Genomic DNA, 21,720 nt, shown 5'->3' on the forward strand with positions numbered 1-21,720 from the left:
GTTGTGCTAATGTTTGACAACCAGAATGTCTCCACGTATTTTGTTTATATTTATTAATAAATAAACAAACAAGTTAAGGGTCACACAGTGAAATGTTTCTTATGATCTTAAAAAGCTTTTGATCTAAAGGCACGTGCTTAAATGTTACAATCGTGAGAAAAACCCAATTGTGTATTTTTGTTTATTTAGATACACAATTAAAACTTTTTTAATAAAAATGTATGTAAATGGAGGACTTGAATGGGGGACTTGAATGGAGCCATGAGAATGCCAGAATAGATGGGACTCCATAATGGGAATTTGTGTGTGTGACTAACATGTAGGTGTTTTTGAGTTCTGAATACATGCTGAATAATGATTTAAAATGTGTTAGATGTGTGTCTATGATACCCCAAAACGCCGTCTCACTAGATTATGAGATACAAGCATCTCACTTGATATTGCAACAGTTTCCGTTGACAAGCATTTACAGTGTGACATTATACAACATTAAAGGACCATTGCATATGCAGATCAGACATTATTTTGCCATTCATCAGTTCTCAAAACTAAGCAAGAACAGGGTGAGGCTGGATCCAATTGCATCAGATGCATGCAATGTTACCACGCATGCATATAAAACGCTCGAAATAAAGGCGTCTGAAGTCGCGCATTGAGATATTACACCCCGTAAACTGGGGCGTTCTTACCTCGTCCTGTTTCTCAGAAATATCAGTTTGATAAGAGGATGAGTGTAACGTTCCAGTCCAGTTTTGCTGATGGATGTCACCCTTAATCGGTGGTCCAAGATGTGCAGGTCCATCGTACGTAAGACGCTGTCGATATGTGTTATCTGCGAGGTAGGTGGGCACGTTAAATAACGCGACGCGAGATCCGCCTGTGTTCTACATTCATGCGTCTCAAACTCCTGCGCTGTACACGCTGGTGCTGGTGGGAGACACTTTTAATGTAACTCAAGTCTAGAATTGCAATTGGATGGCAAATGTTGCGAAGTAATGCTTACATAGACGCCGCATTGGCCGCTGAATCGTATGTCAACGTCGCCGCCATATTTGTAAGGGCAAGAGTGTTCTATTAACAAATACAAGTGAACGAGACAGACGCTTTTCTGATTGTTTTTCTGAATAGAAAGCACAGAAATGTTTACATTGCTCTACATTTCTATTTTATTGGTTTACGTGGAGTACAAAAACTTCTCTATGCATGTACTCATTGTAAGAAAATATTTTTTGCAATAAGGATTTATGAAATTAAGCTTGTCAAGATATAAACCCGGGTTATAAATGTCAATATAAACGTAATCGTGCTTTTTATCCAGAGGAAAGCGCAGCTCCTCTGTTCATTTGTATGTCGATCTTGCCCTGTCCAATATGGCGGAACCGTTGACACGTCGCAGCAATGTGCTAAGGCGCTCAATGCTGCATGTACGGCTGTGGCACGAACTCGCTCTTCCGCCAGAGGACTCGTTGTGGCCCTGAAAGCCAATCCTCTATTAAATTCCAGTAGATTTTCTAAGTATTCGTGCACTTGAGGGTATAATTTTCTAAATCTATGTATTTTAATTATCAGCACCTGACGTAAAAATAGAAATCTGTCTAGGTTCTGCTTCAGCAACGTGATTTTGAGTTCAACGATGAAAAATGTAATTTAGAATCTTAGAACCTGACCAATCAGAGTCAAGCTCCGGGCTGCTATGCACCGCCCATTTTGAATTGTAGCAAAGCTACTTTGGCATTCTACCGCTTGTTCTGTTCTTTTTCTGTGGCGTGAAAGAAGACGTCGTAGTTGTGTCACACGCCCCCATATTCTTAAAGTGACAGTGTGTCGATATCCCCAGCGACAAACGGAGTCATTGTTTTTCATCTGATGACTTAAAAAAAAACCTCAATTCTACAAAACAACGTATTTTTGTTTTACTGAATAAAGTGGAAGTTATATTTCATTCAAACAGTGATATGTATGCACAGTAATGTATATTTAATGCATTTGCATGGAATCGTGCAGCACAGTTTTCACCAGTGTCACATTACTTTTACCTTATTTTCAACGCTTTTAATGTCATTTGCATAGGTTTTGCAAATGGATGGACCACAAAGAAAAAAAAGTAATATGATTAACAGCCTATCTCTTATAATATCTGTCAATAAAATGATCTACTGTATGGTAACCTAATGTTTTCTAGAGGCATAAACATTTTTACAAGATCTTGAAATCAAATTGTACATGATGCACTTCGTATTACAAAGTCATTTTATTTATATTCATACAGCTATTATCATACAGCTAAAATTCAACCCGTGCTTTGATCAAGTAAATAAATATTGCAGCAAACAATTTAACAACAGTCCTAGACAGACATGAACATGCCAACAGGGCTTCCACACTGAGTAATGCATTGCAATAGACAACAATGATTAAAACACTGTATTTCCCTAATTTTAAAAACACAAGGCACTTTTTCTCCACCTGTACAGAGACAGCTTGTTCTGTTTTCACAGATCTCAGTTTGGGCTTCACCATTGGCACATTTGCTCTTCTGCTCATTTGCTCACTGTTGTGTTTATGAGGTGATCACAGGTGACACACCTATCATTTTAATGGTGAATGTTCCATGGGAATCATAATTCTTGATTTCATTTTCTGGATAAGAGGCACTGTCAAAACAAATATAAATTAATACTGTTTGTGAAAAGTCATTTACAAAGCAAAGTTTGGGTTCAGAATTGCATACTATACTATACAATTATTTCAGCAACATGCAGTATGTATACCATGTACGCAATGTAAATTTTCTATATGCACAGACCACTCGGATGATTTGTTCTTTTTCAAGTACACATTTGGCAAATGTAATATGTACACGTCCTCTGTCCTCATGGATTCTCACCTGTATAATGCACATTAGCATCCCAGCCCTCTTTCAACCAAGCAGTGTTTCTGGTCTCCTGTCTGGACTGCAGGTCTTTATAAGCTGAAACACATCACACATATAAAACATGAAGATTTGACAGCGTTTTCTAGTAGTAAAATGCAATGCAAGGTAGGAATATAGTACAGAGGATGCACTTACCCCATAAATGATGAACAACATACAATTCACCAATCTGTGTGAAGAAACCACCCACCGCCTCATTGTTCTCCTGTCTGTATTTGATCGCTCGAGCCCTGTGACATGACCAAAAAGCTCAGATATGCGGTGATAAGATTCTCGGTTTAAATGCTCAAATCGCATACAAACCTACCAGTTATTTCCCCATTCGATCATTGTACCAGGCTGGAGAAAAATTTCAGCACAAACAAAACAGAAGTTGATGTACAGAGAAAAAAGCATGTATGAAATAATATAAAACAATGGGCTTTACATGGAGTCGATAAGATCTCAGTTCGTAAATGCTGGGTCCAGTTCTGGGCGCAGGCTCGTTCCAAAAACTGAATTCCAGAAGAAGTTGGTTCCGACGACAGAGCAACATTTTACTCCTTTCTTTTCGAAATGCAAGATATGCCTGGAAAGAAAAAAACCTGCATTTGGACACTTAAGAGAGTCTGAAAAAGGCATGAATGTGTTTGCGTTTATAAAAAATAAGTAAATGTTTAAAAATGCAAAAGGTGTTCAAATATAACAAAAAATGTGGAACGCACAGCAAACACACATATGTGTATAGTCACTTGGGGAAACGTTTCTGACATGAATGGAATTTAAATGTAAAATATAAAGCCAATTGACATTTATTTTTAAGAACTGTAGCACACATTTCAAGTATTATAAAAAGGGATTTGTTATGTTTAAAATGACAAAACTATATATCGGTATTTGGACAAGAAGTCTTTGCGTACTTTCTGAATGTTTGAGAAAGGTTTGTGAAATATGTGCATATTACTGTAATAAATGACAAATTGTGTCAAACAAATAGCACCCGAAAGTGTCCAAATACTTTGTTTCTGACATTTTACATCCAAACTGTAAATAAAATAAAATTGAATACCGTATTGTTGTTCAGTTTGTGTAAACACTCTGTTAGTGCAGGATATCCACCAGAGTACCTCCACAGATGCACTGCCACAACACAACAGCATGTGTCACTCTAATACCATAACATAATACACAACAGCACTAAAACCATTTAAACATTACACATGCACTGGTGTACACTAAAATACATGCGGTATATAAAAATACATCTATTTACATTTCCAAGACGTCAAATCTGATTACTCAAAGAGGTGTGAGACTTAAAAAAGGACTCGTTTCATTTATGCATCTTTGTTTATAGATATTTCTCATCAAATTCCTTAGACTTAGATATAGAGTAAAACGATAAAAACAATGTGGCAAGAATCTGAGTAAATATTTGAGCTGGTATTTTAATGTTAAAACATTTAACCTCTGACAGCAAATTTGAGTTTAGATTACAGAGACCTTTTTCTCAAAAGAAGAAAGTCTACACCAACGGAGCTATTCAAGAGATTTTATTTTGATTCACATTTGGTTTTCCATCTCACCGGCCTGATCCTGTTCCCCATACCAGGTGTTCCAACTTCCAACAACCTCACATGGATAATCTTCATCCCGATGGAGCTCTTTGTGGACCTCAGCTCTTAAATAAAACAGCAATCCTCAGATAGACGTATTGTTCACATCACATACAGATTCATGCTTAATTAAATTAGTTTCATAAATATCATCACATTGGTCTGCCAAGTGTCATTTTCATATTTCTTGTAGCAAGTTAACGAGTTGTATAATTGCAAAATCAAAAGTGAGCTTACGACAGTTTGTTGTATGCCTCCAAAAATTCTGGCTTCACGTTATGAACTGAAAGAAAAAAAAGTACATTTGAAGATGTCAAGAAAGACAAATGGACCAGTGTTGAAATCTCGCATCGTTAAAAATAGAATCTATACTTCACAGCTGGGGTAAACTTTATGCATAGGATATCAAACACTCAAAACCATTTAAGAGTTTCTCATTCAAAGCAGCCATTTCACAAACACAACACCCTCATTTTTCTAAATCCAATTTACATTGCACAGGTGGTATCTTGACAACGAACGAATTCAACGATTAAACACATTGGAGCCTGATTTATTAAAACAATTAGTACAGTTTTAGCTGATTTACTGGAGCAGAACCGCAAGAAAGCACATCATCATTTAGGAATATACTGGAATATTTTTTAGCAATTCTAACAATTGTATTGCGTGCACGGTTTCTCTCAAGGCCTAAATGTTTCTTGAAGATTTGAGATGGATTGGCTCACACTGTATCTTGTAGAGGTTGCTGGTTTCTTTCTTGGAGAGCAGATTGGAGTGGGCATCCTTTCTGGCATCCGCTTTGTGTGCAAACATGGAACTCAACCAGCCTTCGTCACTTTTATTCGCAAAGCCTCTAAAGATTCACAAGCAAAACTGTTTCGGCAAGTGTTCAATAAATACATAAACGATGCATCACGCGCCGAAATACACAAACATACAACATAGGTTGTTTACATGCATGACATGCATGTGGTTTTATGACTGTATTGCATAATCATAATAGTCTTCATCAGTTATTTGTGTGTGTTTGGTTTTTGACAGTGGCAAAAAAAGCCTACTATGGGTTAATTTACAACCCGACGGTTGGGATCGTACTTTTTTGACCCAACGTTTTAAGTGTATCATAATTTCTTTCTGATTATTTTTTCTTATGTTTGGACATTGTTAATTAAAAAATGAATACAAATACATTTGTTACACCAAATGACTATTAAACGGCAAAACATAAAATACTCTCAAAAAGTGAAAATTGTACAATTCTTTACCAGTCACAGACACAGCACACATACGCATTGCTGATCTTAATGTATTTCCATAGTAAGTTTGGCAGTCTGTATATCTCGCAAATGGCAAACAGTTCATGCATCTGTCTGTCAGTCGAACTGTCGTTGTGTTACGATTACCTGGCGGTCCATGCTGAAAACACCTTGTTAAATAAACGCTCGTGGCCCTTGAGGACGCGAAGAGAGCGCGTTGTCGCCATTACGCACGGCTGTTGCGTCTCTGCAGTTGCAGGAGTTGCAACACGCGCACTTTTATAAGTTAATGTTTGACGCGCGTGAACTGTTGGACTGTAGTGCATGTGCATGAGACTTTGACTCGTGAGAGATTTAGACATGCATTAATCATGCTGATTAATCTATTGATCTGGCTGATGTCATTACGAACGCTTACACCAGTTCACCATATAGTAAAAGTCATTTCATGATAGGATTTCTACAGTATTTAATGCTATTACAAATAAAGATGTAAACAAATGTAAAATAATAAATATTATATAGGCTGTATATTAAACATGTACATAAAGTGCACTTTATAAGATCTTATCATCGTGGGTGTAAAGGATTACTAAAAAATGAGTTAAATGACTTTTTCCCTGAATAAAGTAAAGGAATAGGCCTACTCTTCATTTTAAAGTATATGTAGTTACTTGCATTACTTACATGATTTTAGTCGATCTCAACCATTTTTACTTCATTGTCCACAAAAAGTGTGTTTGCATATAAAATGGATCAGAAACATATTAAAAATGAGATGATTTTGTTGAAATTCAAATCCATAGGTACTGAAAATGAATGTTTACAGCTCGTTACAGGTAATATTTAAGTTTTTAAAAAGTTTCATTTCTATTGTCCATGTGGTCAAAGGTGATAAGGGTTTTAATTAGTAATGAATTACTTTTTTTAAGTAATTACCCAGCCAACACTGATCATTGATTATGGTTATACAGCCATGGAAAAACTTAAGAGACCATTTCAGAGACCGTTTTTCTGATTTTAAAATGTACTATTTATAGGTATGTGTTTAGATAAAATGGCCATTTTTGGTTCATTCTGTGAACTACTAACAATATTTCTCCCAAATTAAAAAAAATATATATTTGCATTTATTTGCGGAAAATGAAAACTGGAGAAACAGGTGAAAATAACAGAAAAGATGCTCTGTGTTTTTTCAGGCCTCAAATACTGCAAAGAAAACAAGTTCATATTCACTTTTAAGCAATACAACAGCAATACTTGTACATGTATTTAGGAAAAGTTCAATAATAGTTTTTTTATGTGATAACCTGGATTTTGATCACAGTTTTCATGTGTCTTATCATGCTGTCAGTCTTTCACGTTGCTGTTGGATGACTTTATGTCACTCCTGAGGTTTGATTTTGTTGAGATTCAAGAGACACTAGACTGGAATGACCACAACACATCTAGAATTGATGATTTGAAATGAAAAATTGGAATGGTCTCATAATTTTTCCGCAGCTGTATGTCTATCTTTCATAGTCTAAGCTCACCAATGCCTTCAAATAAATCATTGTTCCCAAACCAGAAACCAAGACAAACTGTAATCTAATCCTATTATAATGTGGAGGAATTTGAGGATTAAATCAGAGTCTCAGCTTTATTTGCAACTGATAACAAAATTGTCCATGCTTTTTTAGCTGTTCAGCTCTTTTTAAGCTCAGCTTTGATTTTTTCACCATGTTTCACTTGCAAGTTCGGGATTGTCTCTTTGACTGTGTTAAACAAGTCCTCAAACTCTTGGTCCACGCAAATGTCCTGCAAGAAAACTCAGGTTAGATGAAATGAAAAACACTTCAAAAGGGTGGAGAAAAACTCAGAAATAACAGGTTAGGGAGGCACTTACAGAAAAGTCCAGGAACTCCACAGCTGATTTTGGGTTTGCCTGCACTGATTTCAGAATGGCAAAGCACCCTGCCGACTGCATTGGATTACGAGACATCTGCATCGAACCAAAAAAACCGACAACATCAGAAATAATACATGCCATAAATCTCCTGAGAGTTCAGCTTGTTTCAATAAATCCCTGCTGTTACTATTTTGATGTTTTGGTTTCACATGTCGTACTTTGAGAATCCGCAGAGTTGAGTTCACTTTGAGGCCCATTGCCAAATTTATGGCGCCTACAATTGGGATGCTGTTAATGCTGAGAAAAAAAAGACAATAGTTCAGTGATTGACGCAATAAACACAATAGTGTTTTAACAGCAATTTGTCTTGTGTCGGGTACAATATGTACAAAGAACTGCATTGTGAATGTTCAAACCAATTTAGGAGATAAACACTAAGCCATTTAAACACTGCACCATGCTGCAATAAATCAATGACAAGTTGTCACAACCACCCACCAAACTACACGTGTGTCCTCTCATAAAAGAAAACATGAGGACGGTGTTGCCTTTAAAACGTTGAATCATGTGTAAAAACACAATTATACCCGATATTCAGATCCTCGAGTGTGTTGTTGTGTTTGAGGACTTCCTCTAAAGCTTTGGCTCCCTCTTTACCCAACCCGTTGTATGACAAATCCAACGTCCGCAAGAAGATGTTTGCCTTTAAAATCAACAAAAGATCAACAGAGGTCAAGTGCTTTTAGGTTATACAGAATATTTAAGAAGAGCACCTTTTCTAAGAAGAAACGATTTTTTGATGAAATGGCCGCTGGTGTCAAATCTCGAGTTGATCCGTTGGAAGTTGAGCGAGGGAATCTGGCAGAGCGAGGACATTATTTCTCTTACCTCCAGGCCTTTCACAAATGCAATGGCTCCATTTCCGCGAATGCTATTCCAAGCCAGATTGAGTGACTTCATTCCTGTGTTGTCTGCAATGGCAGCACCCAGAATTTCCCCTGAGGACGGAGATGAAGAGAAAGAGTCTGTAATGCTAAAATCTGCATTTATTATTGATAATTATTCATAAAATAGTTTTGTTTGTTTGCTTTGTGGTTTAATATGTGATGTGCAATAATAGTTCATTTTCACACCCGGCGGGGATCAAACTAGCTGCCCGATAGCCAGCCGCAAGCTTTTAACCAGTTTGCCACACCAAGTTACCACTTTTACAATACAAACATATACATTATATATATAGTTATTTATACTATATTTGTGCCAAAGTATGCCAAAATTTGATTAAGTGAAATGCAAATATAATTAAAATACGAAACTCTTGCCTCTCTATCTCCATCTCTGTTTAAAATATAAAATTGCATGTTATGTGCACCTTTACATAGATTGAAGGCAAATGATGTTAAACTGATTTTTCTGGTAAAAAACCTTCCCCAACAGCTCAAGTTATAAATCATTATTAACAGGGTAAGGTTTTAGTTTACTAATCAAAATGTTTCTGTTTATTCAAAACAAATAAAATATTGGACTAAAAATTATTGGAAAATTTAAACTAAACGAAAAATGTAAATGTTGTCTCAGAAATAAACTGAAATAAGTTTAAGGAACTAAAATTATAATAATAAGCAAAAACTACAATAAAAATAAATGAATCTTATATAGCAAATAATAAACTGATAAAAGCACATAGCAAAATTGCTAAAAATGTAACATTGACATTAAAACTAAAAATCTAAAAATAAAATCTAATTCAAAATATAAAATAAAAACTAAATAAAACCGAAAACAAAACTATAACAACTCTGATATAAGATGAGACCATTATCAACATTAATAACTGAGCAAATCTACTCAACATTTTTGTTTATTTTCAACCCAAAATACTAACAGAATGCATCTTTAAAATAATGATTGTATTTTATAATATTCACAATCATATTGCTTTTTGCATCAAACTGCTTTTTAAGATAACAAGCAATGTAAATTTAGTCAAGTGTGTCTATATTACATACATTCTACCTCCATAACATGTTTGCCAATTATTTTCTCTTTTACAAATAAAGAAAATAAATATTGCATTTTGGATTATGCAACTGTTAGGCTTCATTGACCGTGTTTTCAATGATCACCAGTGTACAATGCCAAGAAGAATCATTACTAGAGTAGGATTAATGAAAGATAGTGGCACACCATATGTAATATAAACAAAGATGTGCCAGTAGAATCTGTTAGGGCTGTATGAATCACGGCGGGTCATGGAGGAGTGTCTCCTGATTCTACGCAATATTTTCCTCTTGGGTTATTAAAGTGATTTCCCTCTTGCCGCACGCTGTCATTCATGTACGGCTTTGAGGGCATACATCCTATATCTCTCATTCTCTGATCATCTGAGCCCTTGGGTATCTCATCTCACATCCCTGCCAAATGAAGATCATTTGCTATAGTGTTGTGGCTGAAATCATTTGCAATTTGCATTGCTCTAATAAAGACACTTATAGATATAATTCACAGGGCTGTTTTCAATTGTTTTTCTTGAATAATCATCATTTGTTCACCCTCATGTTATTCCAGACCTGTATGATTTTCTTTCTTCTGCAGAACACAAAAGAAGATATTTTGAGGAATGTTAGTCACTGAACAACATTGCCCGCCATTGACTTCCATTGTTTGGACACAAAACCAGTTAAACATTTCTCAAAATATCTTCTTTTGTGTTCCACAGAAAGAGTCAGATACAGGTTTTGACTCTGAGCAACACAAGGGTGAATAAATGATGTAAGAATTTATATTTATGGGTGAACTATCCTTTTAACATTCTTTTTACAAACAATGTTATTGTATACAATACGTATTTTTGTACGATGTTAAACCTCTGGTTGGGAAAAATATGGACAAACCCTGCTACTGGGTTAAATTAACCGAAAAAAGTATTTATTAATTAAAATATATACATATAAATATTCATTAGAAATGTATGCATATTTATATTCATAATTTTTTTTTATTTTCCCAAATTATATATTTATCAGAGTATGGGTGAAATGATTGTGGAAAAGTGTATTTGTTGTCCAATCATTTGCTCATTGAATCAAAACTGCGCTATGGAAATATTGTGTCTGGACTGTTTTTGATCACATCATTATTTTTATTTTTTTTCATGCATATTTTGTTTTTAATGCATATCGGATCAAATGGCAAACTATAATTTCTAGTACTTGTCTAAATGGGCAGAAAACGGCTTTCAAGTGCCTCTAATGCTATGCATTTATTCAACACGTGTCAAGTCAAGCGCTTTCAATGTCCACTTTAAAAGCTATTAAAGGTTACAAGGGATCAGAGTTATTACAGGGGTCAAAAGCTATCATGATATAGAATCACTGTATTGAAAACCATCAGATCTTCTCACACCTGCGATGTCTCCAAATCTGTTGTGACTCAGGTCGAGATGCTGAAGTTTCTGGTTGCTGACCAGAGCTGGAGCCAGGTGTCTGGCCGCACGCTCGTCCAGATGGCTCCCTGACAGCTTGAGAGACACTAAGGTAGTGTTTTCCAGCAGCATGCCGGACAGAGCCCTGGCTCCGTGTTCACCCACGCTGTTTTCAGACAAATCAATTTCTAGGAGGAAATAAGGACACACATCAAAATCGCCAGTGTTAAAAAAGGTCAAATTAACACTCACAGTGTTTATATAATCCACACTTTGTGAGTGTAAAACAAGTAAAATGTTGCAGTTAAGGTGTTCAGGGAACTTATTGTCAGGTCATTTCAACTTGAAAAAAATTATACAAATTCTAATGAATTTGTTAATCGAGTCTAGTAAATTTTATCCACAGCCTTATTTGAGTTTGTTAAAGTTTGTTAAACTGATATTATGTCCATTACACGTGTTTTATAGAGTCCAGTCGATTTAGTTCTTAGTTACGACAACTTTACATTTCAAATGGACTAAACTTAATTTAGGTTAATTTCACTTGTTTTATAAAGTCTTGTCAACTTTATTTTTAGTTAAGACAACTTCACACCTCAAGTTCACAAAACGTAACATTTTAAGGCAGCACGCCACGAACACTTACATTTTCTTGAAACAACTACTTTTTTTACATTGTTGTTCTGAACATTTTGGGGCAAAAATCACAAATATTCAGACACAGCTCAAATCAGAAAAAACTACTGTTGCATATAACAGTATCTGACTTTACTATATTTACAACCTGATTTTACTGAAAAAACGTGCAATTACTAAAAAAAAAAAGAATTAAAAACATTCAATTATTTTTGTAAAAAAAAAAATGAGGCACAATATAATTTTGCGCTGCATTGCATTGCAAATCTCTGATGTTTAAAAAAATAATATGAAAAGTGAAAGCTTAGACAATTGAATCGGGCTATTAAAATGTGTTAATTTTCAATAACACAATAAAAATATTTGATAAAGAAAAGGAATCTAAAGGGAATCAAGTACATCAGTATAGAATCTTAGAAAAATATTAGCACATTTTCAGATTTTTTACAGTGCAGATTATTAATATATGTGAATTTATGAATGAGTCACCTCGAAAAAAAGTTATGAATAGACAGATTGAGATTGTGTCTGATAGTTTGAAAAGAAATGCTGTTTGTGACCATATATCACAATCTGACAGAGGAACAAAATAACACGCTGAAAGATATCGGTTTCTTGAAAAGTTCTGCTTGTCCACACACAGTGTCTCACGGACCAAATCAAACAGACTTTCACAGCTTTAGTACAACACCAACAAAAGCTCAAACACAAAACCCAGAATTCATGGTGCCAGTGTAGCACGTTTTGCTCCAGTCACCTGTGATGTAACAGTTCTCTTTGAGCATATCAGCCATGGCAGCCGCGCCCATTTCTTCCATCCAATTATCTCGCAAGTTCAGCTTCAGGATGGAGGTGTTAGTAACCAAGGAAACGGCGAGAGCTTTGGTACCCTACAGAGGAGATTTGTTAAATGTGTAACATTTGTTTTGTTTGCCCTTCATGCAGTATTTCTGTTCTGCATTTCATTTTTCTCATAACATCTCTTAGTTTGACCTTACCTGCAGGCCCAAGCCACAATGCATCATGTTGAGCTCACTCTGGTTTATATTTCTCAGAAAGCAGGACATCGGGGTTACGCTCAGCATTTTACAAGCCTCTTTGTAGCGGGTTTGGCCTGTGGGGTCATATGCCTGCCTTTCATCTGGAATATGAATACATCATTCTTCTGTTTAAGATGTTTTTCTAGAAATGATCAGAAGTGTTAAAATGTTCATAGAATGGACAAAGCTTACAAGCTTATATTCAAACAATAAAAAACCTTTACGAAGATTATTATAAAGTTTAATAACTATATTTTTGTGACGTTTTAATTTGTATAACTGGTTTTACTACACATGGTTAAACTTACTGTAAACATTTGAGGTACCCAGAATGTTCCTAGAACGTTCAGGGAACATTTGATATGTTTTTATTTGGTTCCCAAACGAATAACCTAATGGGAACCATATGGAAACGTTAGAGGATGGTTGTGTTTGTTCATAACCATATTTTTTTTTTTTGAGTAAAACCAGGGTTAATTTTAACATGGTCAAACATCAATAGGACAGGTCAGATTTCATCTTTCCTATCTACACTGTAAAAAAAATCTGTAAAAAACAGAAATATACCGTAAAATAATAGTTTTTCCTGTAAAAGTACAGGATATAGGGATATATAATAAATTGTTTTCCCAGTTTTTCATGCAAATTTGCTGTCTTTTTCTATAATTTTACAGTTTTTGACCGTATTTCAAAAATAAACTGTAAAAAATAAAATCTTGTTAAAAAAATGAAATTTTCGCCAGAAATAAACTGTAAAATAACATTTTCCCTGTAAAATGACATGTTTCCCCGGTCTTTATCTGTAATTTTACGTTTTTGACTGTATTTCAAAAATACATAAAAATCTGTAAAAAAAAACACAGTAAAATTAAGTTTTTTTACATTTTACATGGAAAATCTGTAAACATAACAAAAAATGATGTTCTGATTTTTTACAGTGTATTCACAACTGTCAATTCTGAAAGTAAAAGTCTGATCGCTTATAAAAATATGTCAAAAAAACTCAATATTCAAGGAATTGTTTGAGGAATCTCTATAGCACAAATGGAGCCGGACGGGTTGCCGCTGAAGTTTATCCCCAACGCTAAGCATAAACAATGTCGCCTAGTCACACATGCAACCCAACGCCTCAATTGAAATAAACTGGTGTCACTTTGTAAACAAAATACGACAACAATATATCGTTGTTTCTCATCGAGATAAGCAATTACCATGAATGTGGAAAATTCCCAAGCCATTCATTAAACTATGCGGAGGCACACAAATGCAAACAGATGGCTAGCTCTAATAAGATGAATAAACAGGCATCATAGAGAGAGAGATGGATTGAGCCGTGCTTATGTATATGTAGAAGAGTGTGTAGGTGTCTCGGTATCTGAGGAACAAGCAGGTGAAAAATGAGAGAGAGCGAGAGAGAGAGAGAGAGAGAGAGGTCTGAAATTACAAGCATGACTCATGGCCGTTTGCCTGTTTTATTCCCTGTCGAGTGGCAACATCAGATTCTCCGGCCTTTAGCTCTTTGACACCCCCTTCCAAAACGTGCCTCACCCACGTCCCCCCGCCAGCCCACTCGCTCATGTTCACACTTTTACTTTTAATAAGAAATCTCACTGTGGAAGGCGTCGAGCTCCAGGTCTATGTCATAATCTTCGTCAGTAATGACACAGTCTCTTTCCTTCTGCTGTCCGTCGCATGGGCAGCTACCGCTGTCTGTCTCAACCTCGTCTTCTTTCTGCTCATCTGCATTTTGTTCATCTCGAAGGCTTAATCTTGATCTCAGTACTCTCTGAGACAAAAACACAAGAGCTCTTATGTTGACACATGCAGACATGCAGTATCTGATCAAGTGGCATTTTAAAGACACATAATCAAAGTGTGCATTTTTACAAAATCATATTCAATGATAAAATCACAGGTGTAATGTTCAGAATTACTGTAACGTGTCCATAGATAATGTGATTGTATAGACTAGCGTTCACTTGAGTGTTCGTTTTTTTTTTAGATAAAAACATCATTTTGCAAATATTAGTTTAATTGAATAATCAGAGCCATTGAGAGAGAGAATTGCGTTGAGTTTTTTCCACAGCAATGCGGTTCACGGTGCCTCTCAATAGTTCATGGAAGTTATAGTAACGCATGGAGCTTCGGCTAAACAGACTTTTAACCCATTTAAAGATGCAAGTCATTTAATGCATAAAAATATGAAAGAAATTAAGCATTTAAGGAGAAAACATAACTTCCTGGAACTATCTTAAGGCTCCATGAATCACGTGACACGCGGAAATTTTGAACTTCTGTTGTCAAGACTCTCTCTCTCAACGATAATGAAGAAAAGGAAGCCAATAAGAGCCCAAAATAGATGGGAACTCTTTTAATAATGTTAAAAATACAACATGAGAACATTTTTGTAAATCCTACACTGTAAAGAATTTAATTTTAAGAATATTATTTTACATGACAGATTTTTTTAATTCGGTAAAAACCGTCAAATTACAGAAACAAACTGCAAATGTACAAGTTAGGTGTAAAATAACATGAAAATGTCATTTTACTTTCCAAAAAATTAATTTTTACGTATTTAGCCACCCCAGCTGCCGGAATATTACCTATTTTCGGCTATTTTTCTTTACAGCAGGCAAAGGGTGACTACACTGAAGATGCTAAAATGCACCTTAGTTTTGATATTTATTTTATATCAATACTTATATAGACAACTTTGCAAGATGTTATTAGTATTTATAAAATCGTCCATAATTAAATCATAAGGATATTTGTTTAACATTTGAAATCCTTTATAAATGTCTACAGCGTTGTTTACGTCATCGGAAGAGGTCTATAATCACAACATAATTCCCAAACTACTGAATTTACTACTATTTCAAAAGTTAAAAATATGAATAAGTGAATAGTGTACATTAGTTTTAAAAAGGCGCTCGCCTATGAACTGAGGACACTCACTTGTCCATCCACACTTCCTCTGCTGTACACACTTCTGGGTCTGCTGGCCGGCCTGCTTGCGATTCCTCCTAAAGTCTCATTTCTTTCACCTTCTTCGTCATCTTCACGCACTGATGGTAAAATACTTTCTTTCATCACTTTCTCGCTCACTACCATCTTGTGTTCACAGATCTTCACAGAGTGTTTTCATCAAGTTAAATCACGTATGATTCATGTTGAATTGCCAAGCCAGACAGGATCAATATTCCTAAATGAAATTAAATCTAGAAGAAAACAAATCAGTGCTGTTCAGTGTCTCCTGCTGCCCCAGACTAACACAGGGTCATATTTGATTGACATATACTTTGACTTATTGAAGTGCTGCATGGTCGCACAGCTTGTCCAATCAGCGTGGAGTCTGAGCGGAGAGGGCGGGCTATTGCTCAACTGATTTGTTTTGTTTACCGGTTGTCGTGGTAACTCATTCGGCTAAGCTAACTGCACGTGTTAGAAAACAAAACAAACATCATTTTTATTTTTAATATTTTAAACGTTTTACACGCCATATACTTAAAAACAATTGTTCATAAATGTAGCTTTTTTTGTATAATTTATTTTAATTTACAGACTGTTATTTTCAAAAGTGAGCTTATAGAAACATATGATTGTCATGTACTCCTGTGTGCTGTTGTCTTTATACAGTTTTAAACATGGTTTTGATTATAACTTTTATTAGATGTAAAGTCTTTGAAGCATGCCTACATGCATTAAAAGGGTTTGAAATTGTATACGTATAAGATTATAATATGTAGTTGTGGAAGTTTGAATGATTTCTGAATAAAGTAAAAGATTCAGAAAATAAACAGCTGACATGAGATCTTACATATCAACTGATTCTCAGAGAAATAAATGAGACAAATAAGATCTTGCTTCTCACATTTTTTTCTTCCGAGATGAACACCCACTAACCTCAAAAGTGTGTCCTATGCAGCTTTCTTAATTTCTTTTTCAGATTTGTTTCTAATTTTCCAATTGACAGTTCTTCCAAAATACAACATTTTGAAAATGATTCAATGAAAAAATAATCAGACAAGAGCGACTGAGCAACAACGTGCTTGGAAAAAAGCATGCTTGAAGAACATTTAAATCATCTTCAAACAGATAAGCAAGAGCGTCACATACAAGTTTTGACATAAAAATGTTTTATTAATTAGATGCAAAGTCTTTGCAGTATATGCATTAAAATGGTAAATGTTTCAACATTTCGAGAGTTCCACAATAGAGGATTCACAGCGGAGACTGACTGGAACAGTTTCTGTTAGCAGCAGCAAAGAACAAACACAAAAAAGAAGAATCCCGCAAGCTCTTGTCCGTCCGGTCACATAGGACGGATGCGATCACAACATTTAAACTGACACAGTGCAGGTTCAAGAGAGAAAAACAGAACATGAAACGTCATGCATTCAAATCAACGCCTCAGTTCGCCTCAAACCAATAGGAAAGATAAGACACCATATTCACGTAATATATTACAAGCAAATCAGAACAAAACAAAAAAACAATACCCATAATTAAAATACATTCTTAAAAAGTTCTCATACATATTATATTTAGATATTCACTGTATCTTTAAATATATGCATGTGTGCGTTTGCTTTTTTTTGCTGCACTTTTTGTATCAGAGTTTGAACGGTGCAAAACCCAAATTTGAGGAAGGAAACATTCAGCGTTACCAACATAGAACAAGTCTTACAGAAAGACGACAGAAAATCAAACTCACATTGTTCATGCCAAAATATGAAAAAAATATTCAAAGCAAATCAAAGGCAAGCTAGATTCAAAACTTGCTCACGTCTCAAAGAATTCTGAGAAACAAAAATTTCCCCTCGCAGCTATTAAAAAAGGCATTGCATGCAAAAAAAGACGTGTTGCATTGATTTTGCTCTTTGTAAGAATTGGAAATGATTCAAACGACATCAATAACTCAGATTTACAGATTCATCCAGCTTGGATTTAAAGAACAGTATTTCTCAGGTAAAAGTGCATCTCAGAAAAAGAAAAAATAGAGAATTATAATTGAGAGCATCACCCTACATTTTGGTCAATTCATCCTAAATACAGAGGTTCAGAGTTTCAAGGACGATTCATGAAAGAAGGGATTCTTGTGAATCGATTCCCAAAAACGTTTCTGATAAATGCATATTCATATTTAGGAGTGGCCCCTTTAATAGTATCAATCTAAAAAAAAAAAAAAAAAAGTCTCCTAGCAGTGACTCTTGAATTTAATAAATGTGTTCAAATCTCAGTGTTTGTGGAACTTAACCTGTCATTCAAACAGCTTTCGGTCGCCATCTGTATGTAGTGAATACTGTGACTTCACAACAAAATAATAACTTAGAACTGCAATTTATAAAGCAAGAGAATCAGAGAGGGGGGAGAGGGAACTTTAAAATATACATAAATCAAAAATCCTTCTAAAATTCTTGACTGGTGATGTTGGTTTTGTCCATGTTGCTCAAGCCAAGTGTGACCCGACACATTCTCGAGAGATGTCGATTTAAATCCACAAAAATTTCATCTCAATAAATCAAGCAGGTGTCATTTTGTCAGCCGTAAATGCATTTGAACATCCGAGTATATCTTAAATGTCATTACTTTTATTCCCTGTTGAGGGTTGGTTGTTAACAAAACAGATATTTACACTTCGTCTCATGGGATTCTTAACCACATCTTATGACACCTCGGCATGTTCAGGTGCCCGGTCACACTGTGCCGGCAATTAGCACTCTCTCATATATTGAAGCAATAATATACAAAGCATGATCAATTTGTCTCTCCACTTAAGCATGCTTGATAGATACATTGACATGAAAAAAAAAAGTTTAATGGCCAAATATTGATAGTGTTTTTATTCAAAAGTTGTGAAAATATGTCTGTTTGAACATTTTCAGATTTTGATTACGAAGACTTTTTTTTACTTGGATGGATGTATTGTTCACCAAAAAATGAATCATCTACAAAGTAAATCAGGTACATTTTGATTTCAGAGGGACTTTAATGTTTGAAGCGGGACCTATGAGATTCTCTGAGCAATGGCATACAGCGCGAGTGGTAAAAAGCGTTTTTGTAAATTCTGTTTAAAAAAGGAAGAACATAACACGCTTCGTCTTTAGCAAGGACTCGACTGTTTACTCAGCTAAAGGCTCAACATCAAAACAGATGACGATATGAAAAATAATCTAGTGAATCACAAAACTTCAGGCTAAACCAAATACTTTCCGAGTCGTAACAGTGAGGTCAATACGTTTGCGTAGAACGCCATTTTGCTTTTACAGGTCAGAAAGCACAAAGGCCAGTAATGAGGACCAAAGCATAACACATGAAGTGCATTCCGAAATGAAGAGTACTTGTCTTTATTTTGTAGACTTTGATCATAGAAATGCACAACAAATGAGAACTAGCAAAGAAAATGAAAACAAAAAATTTGACAAATTTGGCACAGTTTTGGAATTGGGCGTCTCATGCTTCTGATTGGAGTATCTGAGTAAAAATCAGCGAGATGGACGACAAATGAGACTATGAACAAAATACCCTGTAAAAACAGAAGAGAAGAGAACAAAGATTAAAAATATATGGTAAATATTAGTCTTAAAGATTCACAACAGTTAGCTTATAATACTGATTTATAAATTGAGATATCGTGTACGATATTACGGGCAATGTCTGTTTGACTTCACTGCAACTCAGGTAAAGATGAGACGTAAAGTAACCTGCAATTTTTTGTTTCAAACAGAGATGGCGATAGAGAGGCTCTATTTTTTGTTTGTTTTTTTAACATAATTATTCTTAATCTAGTAAAATAAAATACAAATATATATTTTTATATATAAAAATGTATTAGTTAACTAAACATAAAATAGGTATATTTAATAATATATTCAGTTTTTATTAAAAATATTTTTGTCATTTATATATGCAATGAATTTTTTTGTTTTTATTTTATATATTACTTTTATTTTGTTTCTGAAATGACTTTTATGACTTACTGCAACTTTGGGAAAGATGAGAAGTAAAGTAATCTGCAATTTTATGTTTCAAACAGACATGGCGATAGAAAGGCCAAATATAGGACTGCTCTATTTTTGGTTTAAAATAAAAAAAATGTTACATAATTATTCTTAATCTAGTAAAACAAAATACAAAAATAACATTTTTATATATAAACATTAATGAATGAATTAAATAAATAAGCATAAAATAGGTATATTTTATATTTAATTATATATACATTTTTAATAAAACTGTATTTGTCTTTTTTATATTTAATGAATTATTCGTTTTTATTTTATATATTACCGTTCTTTTATTTCAGAAATGACTTATGACTTACTGCAACTCTTGGAAAGATGAGATGTAAAGTAAGCTGCAATTTTTGGATTTAAATAGAGATGGCGACAGAGAGGCAAAATATAGCACTGCTCTTTTTTGTTTAAAATAAAAATGTTTTACATAATAATTCTTAAAACCAGTCAAATGAAATATAAATATTACATTTTTACATATAAAATATACCTAATTTATTTATTTTTTATATTTAATAATATATTCATTAAAAAAATATATAAAAATATTTTGCCACTATGTATTTATGCTTACTTTAATATAATCTTCATATTTATATTTATATTAATTAACAGTATTTTTATTTATAGATTACAAAATTTCATGATGCATTTACTTATGTCATTATTTATTTATCTTGGTCCAATGTGTTGCATTTTAAAACACGATTCGAGTGTTTGTTGCATTTTCATTTTAAGGTATCATTCATGTCGTGTTTTATCTACTTCCTGCCACATTCATATACTATTTTTATGCATTGACTGCAACACTTCATGATGCATTTCATTATCTCACGATATTCTATTTCGTTTTGTCCTCCACATCCCTTTATTACCAAATGACATGAGAATGTGAGGTGCCTCTCGTCCTCCACCAGAAGGACTTTCATCAAAAAACCGACAAAAAACTCAAGCGACACCTCTAACGGGAATCACGCCGAGCGTACGGCAAACAGTCCGGTTAACGGCGGTACGGCTAAAGCACTTCTCCTCCCTCGGCTCTCACGCAGAGTGCGCTATGAACAAGCTCTTATCTGTGAGAGCGCAAACAGAGAGCGCCGCAACTACTCTCTTCTCGCTAATCCTGTTACGCCGCAGCCTCTTCTCAGCCTCCGTCTCTATGGTTACCACTGGCTTTCAGCGATGCCGGTCCAGAGGCTGTATCTACAGTAATCTACAGAGCGCAAGGTCCTCCTACGAGCAAGGATAAGTCGTGGCGACTCGAGGCGATCGGAGGACACGCTGAGAAAGAGAATGAAGAACTTACTCATCGGTATCCTTCTTGTTTTCTTCGATGTAGGCAATAGATTCCGATCTTAGGCGGTTGGTGACCTCGTACGTGCGCAGAGTGACTCCGAAAATGTCCTCGTGGTATCGATTCTCATCCTTTCATACATGGAAGAAGAAAAGGCAAACTGTTTGCAAAGCAGTTGTAGGTTCTTTTCCAAACTATGTTGGTTAACATTAACTGTTGCATGATGTTCAGGCATTCCGTAATGAGTACTTTGTCTGCTATCACATCCAATCAGAAGTTAAAGAGTTTTGGACCACAAACTCACATCCAGATCTCAAACCAACTTAGCAAAAGGTTTGTAAGATGTGGTGTCTAACCCTCAGTTTGCTGATATAGAAGCCGGCGTCCTCCAGAGACATGTTGCCATGCAGTTTAAAGATCTGCTGGACTGTTTTCAGTACGTCTCCGGCCATGGTGACATCACCACAGACGTAGATGTGTCCTCCTTCCTCTCGGAGTTGTTTGTAGACGGTTTCAGACAGCTGCTCACGAAGAACATCCTGAACGTATTTCTAAGACAAAGACAGAAAGTTGATTTGTCAGAGGTCTGTTGTGAGTGATGTTTTGACTATGTTTGAGACAAAACAT

The 21,720-nt window shown here is 35.0% G+C and overlaps 4 protein-coding genes across 4 annotated transcripts in view; all 4 read right to left on the minus strand.

The window, feature by feature from the left end:
- The window catches only part of castor1 (cytosolic arginine sensor for mTORC1 subunit 1), a 22,749-nt gene extending 21,787 nt beyond the window's left edge, over positions 1 to 962 (minus strand). The window contains exon 1 of the mRNA XM_057355874.1: positions 690 to 962. Coding sequence (XP_057211857.1) covers positions 690 to 802 — 113 coding nt within the window. The 5' untranslated portion in view covers positions 803 to 962. The remainder of the gene's footprint in view (positions 1 to 689) is intronic.
- Positions 963 to 2,329: 1,367 nt separating this feature from the next.
- On the minus strand, positions 2,330 to 5,573 carry nipsnap1 (nipsnap homolog 1 (C. elegans)). The gene is made up of 9 exons (XM_057322666.1): positions 5,259 to 5,573; positions 4,768 to 4,813; positions 4,501 to 4,595; positions 3,984 to 4,054; positions 3,363 to 3,503; positions 3,243 to 3,274; positions 3,071 to 3,165; positions 2,888 to 2,971; positions 2,330 to 2,654 (listed from the first exon to the last, which is right to left on the minus strand). Exons 1-9 carry the CDS (start codon positions 5,344 to 5,346, stop codon positions 2,590 to 2,592), a joined length of 717 nt encoding a protein of 238 aa, XP_057178649.1. The 5' UTR covers positions 5,347 to 5,573; the 3' UTR covers positions 2,330 to 2,589.
- A 1,292-nt stretch (positions 5,574 to 6,865) lies between these two features.
- lrrc74b (leucine rich repeat containing 74B) lies at positions 6,866 to 16,040 on the minus strand. The gene is made up of 10 exons (XM_057323495.1): positions 15,739 to 16,040; positions 14,392 to 14,566; positions 12,739 to 12,881; positions 12,498 to 12,630; positions 11,086 to 11,292; positions 8,569 to 8,678; positions 8,268 to 8,383; positions 7,899 to 7,977; positions 7,678 to 7,773; positions 6,866 to 7,589 (listed from the first exon to the last, which is right to left on the minus strand). The coding sequence occupies exons 1-10, from the start codon at positions 15,892 to 15,894 to the stop codon at positions 7,476 to 7,478; spliced, it is 1,329 nt and encodes a 442-aa protein (XP_057179478.1). The 5' UTR covers positions 15,895 to 16,040; the 3' UTR covers positions 6,866 to 7,475.
- Positions 16,041 to 16,902: 862 nt separating this feature from the next.
- The window catches only part of nos1 (nitric oxide synthase 1 (neuronal)), a 52,046-nt gene continuing 47,228 nt past the window's right edge, over positions 16,903 to 21,720 (minus strand). Inside the window, exons 27-29 of the mRNA XM_057358140.1 lie at positions 21,450 to 21,644; positions 21,106 to 21,224; positions 16,903 to 19,309 (exon numbers count right to left, since the gene is read on the minus strand). Coding sequence (XP_057214123.1) covers positions 19,294 to 19,309; positions 21,106 to 21,224; positions 21,450 to 21,644 — 330 coding nt within the window. The 3' untranslated portion in view covers positions 16,903 to 19,293. The remainder of the gene's footprint in view (positions 19,310 to 21,105; positions 21,225 to 21,449; positions 21,645 to 21,720) is intronic.

This window comes from Triplophysa rosa, linkage group LG2 (assembly GCF_024868665.1).
Source record: "Triplophysa rosa linkage group LG2, Trosa_1v2, whole genome shotgun sequence".
Lineage (NCBI taxonomy): Eukaryota > Metazoa > Chordata > Actinopteri > Cypriniformes > Nemacheilidae > Triplophysa > Triplophysa rosa.